This window comes from Chanodichthys erythropterus, chromosome 3 (genome assembly GCF_024489055.1).
Source record: "Chanodichthys erythropterus isolate Z2021 chromosome 3, ASM2448905v1, whole genome shotgun sequence".
In the NCBI taxonomy this organism is placed as follows: domain Eukaryota; kingdom Metazoa; phylum Chordata; class Actinopteri; order Cypriniformes; family Xenocyprididae; genus Chanodichthys; species Chanodichthys erythropterus.
Window position 1 is genome coordinate 63853053 of NC_090223.1, and position 17011 is coordinate 63870063.

Below are 17011 nucleotides of genomic sequence, written 5' to 3' on the forward strand. Positions count from 1 at the left end.
TGTTCATTAGTAGTTCATATTTATTGTTCTTGGACATTAATTAGTAGATAATTAATAGTAGTTCTTCAGGAGTTATGACAGAATTCATTAGTTATTGATTAGCTAACTGTTACTTAACGAATCAGTATGAAATAGAATCTTATGATTTTGTTAACACATCTTCATTAGTAGTTAACAGTAGTGACTAAAGTGTTAATGAAGAATTACCTATTTGTTCTTCTTGTAATTTCTTATTAGTCGTGCAGTAAGAAACAGTGCTCTAAATTGTTACCCACAGTTCTTGGGTTGTTTGATACACTTACTGCAAAGATTTTCACCTCTAAATGAAGAATGACTCAGCTTGAAGTATACAGAGCCTTTAAGAGATGCTTTTCTGCAATGAATTACTTACATTTAGCTTTATTTTATTTACTCTGTTAATGTTATGCATTGAAAGATGAGCACAACAGTGTCAGAACAGCAACTGAATCGTTGAAGGATGCTCTTGTGTGTCACACAGACAGAGAGAGATGCTCTCAAGTTGTAAATGTACACAAGGAATGTAGTCTTATTTAAATAAAAAAAACATTTTTCTCTATGTTTGTATTATTAAACTGGAACTTTATATTATATAGTAACATTTCATAATAAATAAAACAGCAGAGGCATTTCTCTAAATATCTTCTGTGTTGGAGGATTTCTGCATGTGTGAGCGATGGATGCTGGGATCATTTTCTCCTGACATGATAATCACACTCTTCATGTCTCTTGATTTCCACAGACAAAGACTTTGTTCCCAAGACCAGGAATGACTTCCTACAATGTAAGTCACTGAGAAAACAAGCAGAGAAACTCACTGAGTGAGAAAATATGACAGAAGCGATTTAGAGTTGATCATGATTATGATGATTTTCACAGGATATCTGCTCAACTGTACTGAGACACTGCTGAAATACTGAACATGAAGAGTTCAGATACATTTAAAGATCTGGGGCCATATTCAAAAAACATCTTAAGGCTAAAAGCAGCTCCTAACTTGCAGATTTAGGAAAAACTCTGAAAAATAATGGGCGTGTCAGTCCTAATTGTAGTCCTAAATTTAAAATTAAAAAAGAGTATTTCACAAAGCATTTTAGTGCTAAAACTAGCTCCTAAATCTATGAAACGTTAGTAGTCAAGAGGACTCCTAAGTCACTAAGACAAAATCACAAACAGTCCTAATTCACCCAAAGACACTGTACACCATTGAGGCAATAGCGATAGAGCCTTAGGTGCTGAACCTTTTCTTCATAAATGCAATACATTTTGATTTATAGATTTGAATCTATGATGAAAAAAAAACTTTGACAAATAAATATTGTCTGATTACCTGTGGTGGCAATGGTTTTCCTGAGTTCACACTTACAAATGATTGAATAGAGTAAAAAAAATATATATATAATAAGCATATTTGGCGTGCTGTCCAATGAATTTAGCCCAAACCCAGCGTTCTCCTCATATCCCCAGCTGAGAGTGAGGAGCAGGTTGGCGGAGGGATCCAGAAAACTGTCGAAGTAATTATAGGCGAGTCAGCTCTCCTCTGTGTATATATTCCTCCTCTCGAGCTGATTAGAAAGACGAATGTGTTTCTCCCAAACTTTGTTTATAAAACATAATTTGTCGCTTGAATTCTGCATTCCCTTAAGATAAAAACATCCAAGAGGTGGACAATTAACTGTATATACTAGTTTAATAAGTGACACTACATTTTAAAACCTTTATGGCAACAATATGGCAACATTTTATTTTGACTATGGCAACATTTTTATTAAAAATGTATTTGAATAATGCAACACTTGTATTTTAAAACCTTTATTTGAATATGGCAACATTTTTATTAAAAAATATTTATTTGAATAGAGCAACATTTGTATTTTTTAACCTTTATTCTAATATGGAAACATGACACCTCATTCTACAATATTTCTATGATTGAATCACTGACTCCTCCCCCATCAGCCAATCACTGTGTGTTTACTCCATAGCAATGAGGTCAACCCCGCCCTTACTCTTAGCTTAAGACTTCAGTCTATTCCTTAGTAAAAGTTTGTCTCAGCAGCTTTGTGAATAGGTTTTAAGAGAAAACTCTTAGCTAAGAACTTTTACTGCTATTTAGGAGAACTCTTAGTGGTAAGATAAACTGTTTTGTGAATACGGCCGCAGATTGATAATTCCTGATTGTGATGTGTTTTATCTCCATCAGATTATCATCACTTCACTCTGGATCCAAACACAATGTATAGATACCTCCTTCTGTCTGAGGGGAGCAGAGTGATCACTCGCACTGACACAGAGAAGTCATATCCTGATCATCCAGAAAGATTTCAAGGTGATCCTCAGGTGTTGTGTAGAGAGAGTGTGAGCAATCGACGCTCTTACTGGGAGATTGAGTGGAGTGGAGATGTGTGGATATCAGTGGCATATAAGAGCATCAGCAGAAAGGGACCCGGTAATTATGTGTTTGGAACTAATGATCAGTCCTGGAGTTTGTACAGTAACTCAATCTGGCACAATAATATACAGACTAAAGTCTCTAGGAGGTTCATTATCAGTAGAACAGATGTGAATGGGAAGAGTTACTATAGAACAGGAGTGTATGTGGATCACAGTGCAAAAACTCTGTCCTTCTACAGCATCTCTGGAGACACAATGATCCTCATCCACACAGTCCAGACCACATTCACTGAGCCGCTCTATCCTGGGTTTAGGGTTTTATTTACTGGATCATCAGTGAAACTAATTTGATGAATCAGAAAAAGCTGATTCTACCCATAATGCTTTGAGCTGATGATGAATCAGATGTTATAGAGTCTCTTCATTACATTAATACTGTGACACTGAAATATCATGTCAGAATAAAAGTGTGCAACCCAGATCAGTGTGTGTGTCTGTGCTTTTCTCAATCTCTGTTTGTCAATGGAAATCACCTTCATTTAGTTCTATTATAGTGTCACATCAGTTATAATTTATGAGTGTAGAATTGAGATTTGTTCAACATCTTGTAATCAAGTGTATTTAAGGAGTCAAAGCACAGAAGCTGCTGCAACATTATCAGGTTGGCTTGAAAAAGCTGAAATGCTGTTTAAACTTATTATTAAGGCCCCGGTATACTTCAAACGAAATCGAAGAACGAACTGATGTAACGTCATTTCGAACAAAATCAGGACAAAACGAAGTTCGTTTTGTGTTCTTTTTGGAAGTTCGGAACGGCTTTCCAAAGCGAACTTACAGGAAAAGTTCGCTTCAGCTGCAAAAAAACTTCGTTCTACGATTGGTCAGAGAAGATATCATAATAGGAGGTGTGCGCTAAGGCTCCGCCTTCACTCTAGTCGACCGCGTCTCTGACTCATTTCGTGTGTTTGAACTTAAACACACTGAACACACTGGATAGTTATGGGATTAATATCCTGCCATGATTCAAAACTGAAAATAAAGTTCTGAAAGGTTGAAACTAAGTGTTCGAAAACTCAAAATCTTACAAAACAATGTTTTGCAAGATCGAAAAATAAGATTTGCAAGCTTGCAAAATGTAAAAAAATAAAAATATCTCTGCAAACATTATGTTGTTTTTGAGATTTCCTTCTTCAGAACTGCAACATTTTTTTTACGATGTTGCGCAAAGAATTTTTCAAATTTGTCACTGTTCTCCCACTGTATAGTTTGTTTTCCAGGTTTGAAACCTTGTAAATGGTGATCTGAAAACTGGTGTGCGAATGTGTGAAAAAAATTTTGAAACTCTGAAAACAGAGTTTTGCAGGCTTGCAATGTGGTAAACAAAAAATAAAAAAATCTCTGCAAACATAATTTTGTTTTTGAGTTTTCCTTCTTCAGAAGTGCAACACTCTTTTTTTACGCTGTTGTGCAATAATTTTTTCAGAGTTTCGAATTTGTCACTGTTCTCCCAGTGTATTCGTTTGTTTTCCAGATTTGAAACCTTGTAAATAGTGATCTGAAAACTGGTGTGCAAATAGGTGAAAAAAAGTTTTGAAACTCTGAAAACTGAGGTTCGAAAGGGCGAAACGCAGCTCTGCTCTGAAACTCAGACTGAGCGAAAATGAAGCTTCGCAACCTCGCAACTTAAAAAAAAAAAAAAAGCCTGGAGGGAGGGCCCTCTGCTCTTGGCCAATGCTTTGCTGTCTGCTGATGTGCAGTCCAATCACAAGTCGTATTTACTGGAAAGGTGGGATTGACCGAGTGCTCCGCCAATGACGAAAGCGCACAGGATACGAAACAGAGGATGCACGGATCTCTGGCCACAAGGCGGTCCCGTCTAGAGCTACAAGAACCGCGTCCATGGCTGGGAGAGAGGTGAAAAACTTTGTTAACAGTACCATGTTGTAACCATTAACTTTAGTTAACTAAAAAGCTAGCTAATACCTGTGAACTTATTAGCATGCTTGTGATCATCTCTGTAGTCACTAGCTAACTGAGGCTGTGTTCGAAACTTTAAAGTAAAGTTATGGTGAATTTTCCCAGGCAGATTCATCACTCCTCCTGACCATGCCTAACGTTAACCCTCAACATGCCATAGTGAAATGTTCATTTTCATTCATTTGGGTTTCGTTGGGTGAAATAATAGCCTACATTTGCTACCGATGTATGCATATACATTTAAAATTATGATGTTGAAAGACACTATTATATTTTACTGCTCACAGCTGTCTTGTTTTGGTAAAAGTGACAACTTCTAAGTTTGATGTCAATCACAATATAAAAATGTAAGTAGAATCTTGAAGATTTGAGCTGTTTTGAAACTGCATACAAAATTATAGGCTATGCTATGCATTTCATGTATAGATCTTTTGTCATTGTTCTGTATTTGCAAGTTTAGTGTTGTTTCTGTGACTTTCTTGGAGTGCTAATTTCTAATTAATTTCCCTTTTATTGCCAGGATGTCCTTCGGGAGGAGTTAATTGAGCGGCTGTGGTCTAGAGTGCAGCAAGCACTTTCAAGACGACCTGTCGAGTTTGTCTGCAACAATGAATTAATTTTAATTCAGTCTTTTACTGATCAGATACACATTGGCACTGACATTTTGCAGCAGTTAAACCATTTGTTGGAGCTGGTCCAAGCTGCAGTTGAAAACAATCCAGCTGTGTCACATTTAGACACAGCTGTGGGGTTAAGAGGAGTATGGAATTACATTTGATCCAAAAATAATGAACATAACTTTTCAAAAAAACTAATAAAAAAATAAATTGAGCGGGTGACGTCACGGACCAGGAAACTATAAAGCACCCTTGAGAACAAAGAACGCCAGCTTCTGAAGTCTTCAGCAGCGCTCTGTGTTATCGTGTGTCTTATTTGGTGTTGTCTGTCCCTTTATATTTACACAGCAAACAAAATATCTCTTCGTCCGAGGACAAGAGTATTTTAGTTCACCAAAGCACATATATACATACATATATATATATTAAGACACAAATGGCGAGTTCAAGCAAGCAACAGTTTGTTAAGTGTGTTCATCCCTGCCCTCGCTTCATCTCGGGCGGGGATACACACGAGATGTGCGTTGCTTGTTTGGGAGTGGAGCATGCACAGGCAGCTCTCGAGGGAGCTGTCTGTGTACATTGTGAAGAGCTAACGCTCCGTGTACTCCGATCACGCCGCGCGTTCTTTGATAAAAAAGAGGACGCCGCGGCGAGTGTTCCCCAGGGCTCGGGTCCCGCTGCTGCCGAGGCACAGCGGCGGCTTCAGTCCTGGGGTTCACAGATGGATCTGGCGGAGGGGCTAGAGACGGGTCCTGCCCTATCTCAGCCTTCACCCGCCAGACCCAGTGTCTATCCCCTGGCTGCGGAAGGCACGCGCTGCGGTTTCTTCCCCCAGGGTAGAGGCACCTGCACCGGCGCTTCTCTTATCCAGCTCCGAGGAGATGGATGTAGCGAGCGTCGGGGCTGGAGATGAGGACCCGCCATCCTCATCTCCAGCTCATGAGGAGCTTTTAGATGTTGTGACTCGGGCGGTGGCAAAGTTAAAAATAGAATGGCCAGAAGAAAGAGCAGAAGCGCAAACAAAAAGCAAACTGGATGAGCGCTTTCTCCCCGCCCGATCACAGCCTCAGCCCCGGGGATTGCCGTTTTTCCACGATCTCCACACTGAGGTGTCGAGATCGTGGCATAAGCCAGCACAATTTCGTGTTTACAATCCACAAACCACTCTATATAGTAATATAGTAGGAGGTAAAGAGCACGGTTATGGGGCGATGCCTCAGGTCGAGGAGACGCTCGCGAGCTATCTCTCGCCTGAGACGGCATCGTCCCTAAAATCCCCGACTTTGCCCACCAGACCCCTGCGTACAACATCAGCGCTGGTGGGCAGGGCTTATGCCTCAGCAGGTCAGGCGGCCGCATGTCTCCACACTATGGCCATCCTCCAGGCATATCAAGCCGACCTGCTGGGGGAGATAGACGAGAGTGGCGAGGCGACTTTTGATGCGATCCAAGAGCTCAGGAAGGCTACCGACTTATCTCTCCGGGCCACCAAGGAGACGGCGAAATCAATAGGCCGCTCTATGGCAGCCCTGGTGGCCACGGAGAGACATTTATGGCTCAATCTGTCAGACATAAAAGAGCGAGATAAGTCTGTACTTCTAGATGCACCTGTGTCTCCCCTGGGCCTCTTCGGCGACTCGGTTACATCTGTCGTCGAGAGGTTCCAGGAGGCAAAAAGACAGTCGGCGGCCTTCCAAAAGTTCCTCCCTCGCCGCTCTGCCGAGGTTGCTGAGCGGGAGCAGCCTCGGCCGTCTACAAGCTCCTCGACTGCGCATAGAGCGCAACAAAAACAAAGTGTTGCCACCCGTGCTCCCCCGCAAAGATCTTGGGGACCGGGGAGGGCAACGCAAGCGAAGCCTTCCAGGGGTAAGACAGATCTGCGGACTGTCATTATCGCTAGGAAGGCTTCGAAGAAGTCCTGACGCCAGGGGTTCAGGACTTCTGAGGGCAGCCCCCTCCGGAGAGGGTCTTGTAAAATTAAAATCTATAATACTAACCCCTCTTCGGCGCCCTCAGGGGGCCGTTCTGCCAACCCCGCCGTCTCGTGCGTTACGGGGCGCAGCGGTCCCCACCGACCCTCTGAGGAGGGCCGGTCAGCGCTTGATTCGACTTCTTCCTGCCGGCGCGCCGCTCCAGGGCGTCGAGCCAAGTGCTCAAAAAACACCAGAGACCAGCCTCGAGAGGTTGGTTCCCTTAGTAGAATTTTTGGAAGAATGGAAACGTCTTCCCAATATTTCTCAGTGGGTACTGCAGATGATAGAAAAGGGTTACAAAATACAATTCGGGTCTCGCCCACCCCAGTTCAACGGGGTCCTCCCTACAGTGGTGGGCCCCCAGCAGTCTCTGGTCATGGAACAAGAAGTTATGACACTTTTGCAAAAAGGAGCTATAGAGAGGGTTCCTCCTCCCGGCAAACAGTCAGGGTTTTACAGCCGCTACTTCATAGTTCCGAAGAAGGATGGAGGGTTGCGTCCTATTCTAGATTTACGCATGTTAAATCGCTCAGTACAAAAGCTCAAGTTCAAGATGCTTACACTCAGACAGATCACTACACAGATCAGGTCCGAGGACTGGTTCGTGACAATAGATCTGAAAGACGCGTACTTTCATGTGTCAATCCATCCTTCACATTGGAAGTTCCTCAGGTTCGCTTTCGGGGGCGAAGCTTACCAATACAAGGTTCTTCCGTTTGGCCTATCTCTTTCACCCCGCACCTTCACAAAGTGCGTGGATGCGGCTTTGGCTCCGCTGAGACTCCAGGGCATCCGCGTGCTGAATTATATCGACGATTGGTTGATTCTGGCTGAATCAGAGCAACAGGCAGCTCAACATCGAGATGTAGTTCTGTCACACATGAGAAGGTTAGGGTTGAGACTCAATACCAAGAAGAGTGTGCTTCTTCCAGCTCAAACTACCAGCTATCTAGGGGTGGTTTGGAATTCCACGACGATGCAGGCACATCTGTCTCCTGCCCGGGTGAATTCTATTCTCTCAACCGTGAAAGGGGTGAAATTAGGCCAGTCACTCACTGTAAAACAGTTTCAGAAACTGTTAGATCTGATGGCAGCCGCCTCCAACGTGATACCTTTTGGTCTGCTGCACATGAGACCGTTATAGTGGTGGCTCAGAACCAGGGGGTTTTCTCCGAGGGGAAATCCTTTTCGCACAATCAAGGTCACGCGGCGGTGCCTTCGTGCCTTGGCAGTGTGGAAGAAACCCTGGTTTCTGTCCCAAGGTCCTGTGCTGGGGGCTCCTTGTCGTCGCAAAATGCTAACGACGGATGCGTCTCTCACAGGCTGGGGAGCGATCATGAGTGGTCGCCCAGCTCAGGGTCATCGTTCCTGGCATATAAATCGGCTGGAGATGATGGCGGTATTTCGAGCACTCAAATACTTCCTCCCAGACCTAAGGGGCCATCATGTGTTAGTTCGTACAGACAACATGTCAGTGGTCTCCTATATCAACCATCAGGGGGGTCTGAGGTCTCGCCAGCTGTGCAAATTATCACATCAGATCCTCCTATGGTCCCAGGAAACATTTCTCTCTCTGAGAGCAGCTCATATCCCGGGACATCAAAATGTGGGGGCAGACATCCTGTCGAGGCAGGGGCCGAGGCCCAGGGAATGGAGGCTCCACCCCGAGGTGGTGGAGCTGATATGGAAGAATTTTGGTTGCGCAGAAGTCGACTTGTTTGCCTCGAAAGAGACGTCTCATTGCCCGTTGTGGTATTCTGTGACTCATCCAGCCCCTCTGGGTCTGGATGCTATGGTACAGACGTGGCCGAGGCTGCGCCTGTACGCATTTCCCCCGATTGCTCTGCTCCCCGGAGTTCTGGAGAGGGTTCGACGGGACGGGGTCCGTCTAATAGTGGTAGCCCCGTTCTGGCCGACCCGGATATGGTTCACGGATCTAGTATCCCTCTTAGAAGGCTCCCCTATGGAGATTCCAATCAGGCAGGACCTTCTGTCTCAAGCGGGCGGCTCAATAGTTCACCCCCGCCCGGAGATATGGAAATTGTGGGCCTGGCCCCTGAGGGGGCCGAGCTCATAGAATCCGGTCTCTCAACTGAGGTTGTAGAGACCATTCTCCACTCCAGAGCTCCATCCACGAGAAAACTTTATGCGTATAAGTGGAAGCTGTTTGCTACTTGGTGTAGCCGATTACAAGTGGATCCGTTCCACTCTTCCATCAGTCATGTACTGCAATTTCTCCAAGAAAAATTCTCGGATGGTTTAACCCCTTCTACATTGAAGGTATATATTGCAGCGATTTCTGCTTATCACGCTAAAATAGAAGGCGTTTCTGTGGGTAGAAACCCTTTAGTCATACGTTTTCTCCGTGGTACTCAGAGGCTGAGGCCTGTGGTACACACAAAAACTCCGTCCTGGGACCTAGCCATTGTGTTGAAAGGGTTGGCTGCGGCTCCCTTTGAACCTTTGGAAGAAGTGTCTGAGAAGTTTCTCACTTTGAAAACCATATTTCTTCTGGCCATAACATCTCTCAAAAGAATTGGAGATTTACAAGCACTTTCCGTTGCTCCGTCATGTCTAGACTTTGCGCCTGGAATGGTCAAGGCTTTTCTGCATCCTAGACCTGGGTATATTCCCAAGGTCCCTACAAGTGTCCCGGGGCCGATTGTGCTGCAGGCCTTTTGTCCTCCACCTTTTGCAAATGCGGATCAGGAAAAACTAAATCTGCTCTGCCCAGTGAGGGCTTTAGACGCTTATGTCCACAGAGCTGCCCTGTGGCGAAAATCTGAACAATTATTTGTATGTTACGGATCTCCTAACAAAGGAGGTCCGGCGTCCAAGCAGAGAATGAGTAAGTGGGTGGTCGAGGCCATCTTGCTTGCCTATGAGTCCTCCGGGCAGCCTTCTCCGTTGGCTGTCCGGGCACATTCCACCAGGGGTATGGCTGCCTCAAAGGCTTTGATGTTGGGGGTCCCCCTCAATGACATATGTGAGGCTGCTGGGTGGTCGTCTCAGCATACCTTTATTAGGTTCTATAACCTTGACTTGGGCTCCACTCCAGGGTCCTCAGTACTGTCGTCCTGAAAGATAACAGACATGCATTTGGTCTTATGGCCTAGTTGGGATAGCGTTCCCAAAGCGCTTACGCAGCGTCAATGTTCCCATGAAAGGGACGCTGCGTAGCTTAGCCATACTCCCAGCACGCCTGTGAGCGTCTGCTTCATCCCTATTTCAGAAGCTGGCGTTCTTTGTTCTCAAGGGTGCTTTATAGTTTCCTGGTCCGTGACGTCACCCGCTCTGACGTCCCGTCACACTATTGGTTCGATTTCACGAGTGCTTCAAGACGTAACACGCAGAGGCGTTCCCAAAGCGCTTACGCAGCATCTCGTTCCCTTATTCAGGGAACCAGGGTTACAGACGTAACCCGAGACGTTTTCGTTCGTCTTTCTGGCACAAATCTCTCGTGGGGGCGGGGCCAGCAGTGGTGTGTTCTCATTGGCTACTGAGTTTTTGATTGACAGCTTCTACTTGACCTGGAAGTGAAGACGTCAGCGTTGTATTTACAATTACATACGTGGAGGTGAGCGTCTGTAAGCGGCTTCTTATTTCATCTTTTGATGTAAAGATAGTGATGATAAGATTTCATTATTTTATCTGTATCTGCTGCTACTATAGGGAGATGATTTCTTAGGCCACATTATCATCAATCATCGTCATTATCTGGATACTCGCGCTAAGTCAGTATTTTTAAGTTTAGAAAATCAATATAAGTAACATTACTTGCTTTTGCTTTTTCAGATGGAGAGGTATTTTAGATCTCATTTAGAGCAAACTTTATACAGCAGTGTTGTCTTGTTTTAACCCAGTCATTACAGGATCTGGTTATGTACTGTACATTCAGCCTTGGATTAGATCATATTTAAAGGGGAAAAGGTAGTCTTTAATAATACTACATATAAAGTACTGTGCAAAAGTCTTAGGACACCATTAGATGTTATTTTAGCAATGGTATAGTGACCATATAATTTTTTTTCAGACCAGGAAAAACTTTAAATTTGTAAGCATTATTAAAAAACAGGGGGGAAAAAAGACTTCTACAGGCTAAAGTGGCATTTAGTGACCTCTCCTTACACTTGAGTAATAGTGAGAACCTGGCTCTCTCAAACCTAAATGGAGTGGAAAATGACTGGAAGGCCAAGAAATCTTTCAAAATCTGATCACAAGTTTCTTTTTTAAGAAACTTCTCGTTTCTTCTTTTAAGTCTGCATAATTTGTTATGTGGGAATTCAAAGCAGTTTGTATTGTTCGAATATAATACATCTGATTTCTTATTTTCCAGGGAGTGGATCAACTTTTCCATTAACACAATTCTGATGCTGACCCAGAGGAGGGAGTGGTAGCCCCAGAGATCCACTGTCCCCATCAGACAAGAATCTTATTTTGTTCAGACACATCACCTTTGACTGACTGGGATCTTGATCTTCAGACACCTGATATTATGCAAATATTTTAATTTTTTTGGAGCTCTAGATTAAATCAAGACAGTTCGCAAACACACAAGAGGTTGTACTTTATTCTTATTAGTCCATACTTATCTTGGATTAGCATACCAACAACATATGAATGTTAAAGTGATAGTTCACCCCCCAAAAAATTCTCATATATTTTACTCACCCTCATGCCGTCCAAGATGCGTATTACTTTCTTTCTACAGATAAACATGAATTAGGATTTTTAGGAAAATAATACATGTCTTCGAGTCCTAAAGACACAGTAATCCATGCGACCCCAGTGGATTAATCAATGTCTTCTGAAGTGAAACAATAGATGAGAAAAATACTAATAATTTGAACTGTTTTAATTATTAACAATCGTTTCCCACCAACCATCATACGTGTATGGGTTACAGTCCACTTATGGGCTCACAGAGATGGACTATTTTCTTAAAGATATTTGTGCTTATGTGGAGAATGAAAGTCATACAGTCAAACCAAAATGTATTCAGACAACATGAACATTTCATTCCATTCATTAATACAGTTTATTCACTATATTTTAAAAAATGGTAATAAAATGAATTTTATGAATTTTACACATGTATTCTATAATAGGTGCTTGTGCATTTTTATAGTAATGTACTGTATATCATGAGAATACTGCATTACATGAATATGCAGTTAGTGTTTTGTGGATTCTGGTCGTTCCTTTCACAATATAATTGCATCCAACACTTTCACTTTTATACTTGTGTGTATGCTGTAGTGACAATAAAGAATTTAAATTTATTTGAATTGATTCATATTTTCATTTACATTTATTCAACTGTTTTTTTTTTTATGTCACAATTGAAACAGTTGATGATTGTTAAAAAAAATCTACTTTTATATGTTAGATGATAATGTTAACTAAATAAAATAACTAAATAAAATGATTAGAATGATAAAAAATGGCAATACCGTCTTACATCAAGCCACGACTGTTATTTTCATATTGTTTGAATCCTTCAGAATTAAATGATCATTAATTGTGATGGTGTATGTGCATATGCTAACAATGGGTAGAGTGATGGCCATGGTTGCCAACCTCGATTACCTGGTTGGAGTGAGACTTTCTTGACGGCTGAATATATACATGTATATAATACTAGTATTCTCTTTAAACTGTAACAGCACAACCTAATCAGACCCAACAATAGAGAAGAATCATCAGAAATAATCAAATATTCTCCGAAAACACTGGACATTATGCAATATCTTCAGTATTATAACCTTTAATGTACAATTAAACCTCAAGACATTCATTTTCTCTCGCGTTTGATCTCTCACGCTCCTAAAAGTTTATGTCGACAAAGTAGAAGCCGCAGATAAATACAGATCAAATTCAAAAAAAAAACTCATATCTTTAAATGAAATAAGAAGCCGCTTACAGATGCTCACCTCCACAAATGTAATTGTAAACACAACGCTGACGTCTTCACTTCCAAGTCAAGAAGAAGCTGTCAATCAAAAACTCAGTAGCCAATGAGAACACACCACTGCTGGCCCCGCCCCCGCGAGAGATTTGTGCCAGAAAGACGAACGAAAACTCTGGGATCGTAAACGAAAACTTCAGAAGCATAAATGAAAACTCTGGAAATGCTTTTGTAAGTAAAGATCAGTGAAAGAAAGAAAAGAAACTGTTAGCAAAACATGCAGTGTATTAAAAACAAAGTCAAACATTTTGCCTGCGATTTATTTTTTTAAGTTTCAAAGACATTTTATTCAGTTTCAATTTATATTTTTATTAGTTTTTTTGAAAAGTTACGTTCATTATTTTTGGATCAAATGTAATTCCATAGAGGAGGACCCAGGCTGATTATACAGAGAGATCAGTTGCATTACTTAATAGAAGCACAATTCTCCTTACCCTGTATAGCTCAGTTGTTAGGGGTATCACAACGCACTATATTCCGTAGGATGGAGGAATATGGACTAAGTGTGACAGGATGCTACAGCACCATGACTGACTCAGAACTTGATAACATGGTGAGAGCTAAAAAATCCCAGATGCCCAATGCAGGGTACAGAAATGTGAAGGGACAGCTCATGGCAATGGGTAGCCCGTTGCAGTGGGAGAGGATAAAGGCATCAATGCATTGTGTGGATGCCGCTGGACTTCTTTCCCAACTTGCACAACTTGGCTGCATTGTGCAAAGATCATACTCAGTTCGAGGTCTCCTTGCACTGGTACATGTTGACACCAACCATAAACTTTTCAGGTATGTTCTAGGTATGTTTTTATGTATTTTAAGCTAACTTTATCCTTGCTAAGGTGTTATGTAAATCAGTGGTTTTAAACTCAGGTCCTTGGGGGCCCTCTGACCTCCAGGACCGAAGTTGAGGCTAATTCCCTGGGTGTGATATGAGTCCACAATAGTGTATTTGTATCTCTCTGTTCACCTCCATAGTATCCAACCCAATTTTACACCAAAGTTACAACTTTATTTAAAGTATGCAAGGCAGTGATCGGTGTGACATGGTAATTATCAGTCAATAATGTTCTTTTTGTTTGTTTTTTGTTTTATATTACTTTTTGTTCATACGTACAACCTGATAATATTTGGTGGAGTTGATGGATTTTCCAGAAAGGTAGTACAATTCATATATACTGTACAATATCCACTTTGCTAGGTAAATAATTAATGATCTTTTAAGTCCCACCAAATATTGTAGAACGAAAGAAATAGTTTTTGCAATTCTATAACATTCAATAAGGAAAATCTTTCTATGAAGGCCAGAACCCTACAGACCTTATTTATATTATATTATGGTTACTGTTGTTGATAATGTAGTAGACTTACACATACTTAAATATGACAAGCCTGTAGAACATGGTAATCCTCAGCAATTACATGTGCATTACTTAAGCTTCTGCCATGGTTTACTTGCCTGATATGGATTCAGGTAGAAATAAAGTAATTGACAATGTGAACAAGATGCCTTCACCTAACGATTATTTAAATTGTGTTTTCGGTTACTGAAAACATTTTTGAATGTAAATTAGGAAAATGCATTTCACAAGTTGCAGAGCACAAAGTCACATCCACTAATTGCGAACTTAGTCTTACAGGTTAAAAAAAGTTACATATTATAATAAGGATGGATAGAGATCAGCAAATAAATGTTAGCATTTGTGAGGTTGTAACCAGCAAATGTTGATAATTTTATTTGATAAATGACTAATATGATTATGCTGTTTAAAATAATATATTTAATATATTATATATTATTTAATATATTATAATAATATCTGTCAGAAAGCTGGTGATCCACTGACAGATAGAGTTGGAACAGAGAGCTGGGTCAGTTTGGGCTGGAGGGCTGTTGGGATGATGGTGTTGAAAGCCGAACTAAAGTCCACAAACAGGATCCTCACATAAGTCCCTGTTTTGTCCAGATGTTGCTGTCACGGAATGAAGGAAGGATGCAGATGCAAGTTAAATCTCTTTAATAGAGCTTCACACCGAAGGTAGTCAGATTCAACATACACAAAGAACATATAACAGTCAGCAGGAGAGTGGTAACACAGGGACGTCGATGGGCGGTGAAGATCCGTGAAGAGTGATGACCGAAGAGCAGTGTCCGTGAAGTAATCCGTGCGTGAAGTCCAGAGAGTAATCCAACGAGAACACGAAAACCAGGAAGCAATGAATCAAAATCCAGTCCAGGGAAACACACAACAAGCAACACAGGAAACAACACGCGGACACCGTACAACGATCTGACAAACAAGAGACGAAAGACAAGGCGTTATAAAGGCAGATGGTAATTGCTCACAGCTGCCGCTGATCAACAATCAGCGGCGACGCCCACACAAAACAATCAGGTGACACACCCACACCATCACACAGACACCAGAATGAGACAGCGGATTCATGAACCGTGACAGTACCCCCTCTCCTAGGAACGCCTCACGGCGTTCCCAGAACTCCTTACCTGCCGATTGTAATCATCGATAAGGGAGCGATCCAGAATGTCTCTAGCAGGAACCCAACTTCTCTCCTCCGGACCGTAACCTTCCCAGTCCACCAAGTACTGGAATCCGCGTCCCCTCCGCCTCGAGTCCAGAATGCGATTAACCGAATAGGTTGGTTCCCCGTCTACGAGCCGCGGCGGTGGGGGAACCGGAGTAGGCGGATTAAGATGCGAGTGAAAAACAGACTTAATTTTGGAAACATGGAAGGCGGGATGAATCCTCCTGTACGCCGGAGGCAATTTGAGTCGGACTGCCACTGGGCTAATAATCTTAGTGACAGGAAACGGGCCAATGAATTTGGGAGCTAACTTATTGGCAACGGAACGGAGCGGAATGTTCTTGGTAGAAAGCCACACTTTTTGACCCACGACGTATACGGGAGGCTTTGACCGGTGGCGATCAGTCTTAGCCTTGGTGCGCGCCCTCACTTGCAACAGAGTCTCGCGGGCTCTGTTCCAAGTGCGGTGGCACCTCTGGACAAAGGCGTGAGCAGAGGGGACCGCGACTTCGGATTCCAGACTGGGAAACACAGGTGGCTGGTAACCTAAACTGCATTCGAACGGAGAGAGGCCCGTAGAAGACACTGGTAACGAATTGTGTGCGTACTCAATCATAGAGAGTTGTTGGCTCCAGGAGGAAGGATTCTTGGACGCCAAACATCGCAACATACGCTCTAAATCTTGGTTGGCTCTCTCGGTCTGTCCATTGGTCTGGGGATGGAACCCAGAGGAAAGACTAGTCGTCGCGCCCAGCAGTCTACAAAACTCCTGCCAAAATTTGGACACAAACTGGGGACCCCTGTCGGACACCACATCTACCGGGAGGCCATGTAACCGAAAGATGTGGTCTACGACAGTAACCGCTGTCTCCTTGGCAGAGGGCAATTTGGTCAAGGGAATGAAATGAGTCGCCTTCGAGAACCGGTCCACTACGGTCAAAACGACCGTGTACCCCTGGGAGGGTGGGAGGGCGGTGACAAAATCTAGAGCGATGTGGGACCAGGGTCTCAAAGGGACAGACAGCGGTTGGAGTAACCCATCTGGAGGGCGGTTGGACGTCTTACCAGTGGCACAAACCGAGCAAGCCAAAACAAAACTGCGGATGTCCCGAGCCATAGCAGGCCACCAGAATCGTTGCTTGACCAAAAATCTGGTTCGATTAACCCCTGGATGACAAGCCACGTTGGAACAATGCCCCCACTTGATGACGCAGGACCTTAACTCCTCCGGCACAAACAAACGGTTCGGTGGGCACCCGGGCGGAGGCATTACCCCTTCTAAGGCCGCCAGGACCTTCGATTCGACCTCCCATGTAAGAGTGGAGACTACTAATGTCTCAGGAAGAATACACTCGGGAGTAGACGGGCGCTCGGATGGATCAAAAATACGAGATAAAGAATCGGGCTTGATGTTTTTGGAGCCCGGGCGGTACGATAGAGCAAAGTCAAAACGTCCGAAAAAAAGTGCCCACCGAGCCTGCCTGGAGTTGAGTCTTTTGGCCGATCGAATATATTCTAGG

At 42.9% G+C, this 17011-nt stretch overlaps 2 protein-coding genes across 4 annotated transcripts in view; both read left to right on the top strand.

Annotated features, from left to right (window-relative positions):
• LOC137007081 (tripartite motif-containing protein 16-like) overlaps positions 1-2878 on the top strand; it is a 49879-nt gene extending 47001 nt beyond the window's left edge. Inside the window, exons 2-3 of one of the 2 annotated variants that reach the window (XM_067368381.1) lie at positions 761-802; positions 2222-2878. In XM_067368381.1, coding sequence (XP_067224482.1) covers positions 761-802; positions 2222-2763 — 584 coding nt within the window. In that variant the 3' untranslated portion in view covers positions 2764-2878. The remainder of the gene's footprint in view (positions 1-760; positions 803-2221) is intronic. The other variant, XM_067368389.1, reaches the window with a different exon arrangement.
• The window catches only part of LOC137005779 (gastrula zinc finger protein XlCGF57.1-like), a 576742-nt gene that overhangs the window by 423969 nt on the left and 135762 nt on the right, over positions 1-17011 (top strand). The gene's annotated exons all lie outside the window — the stretch shown is intronic.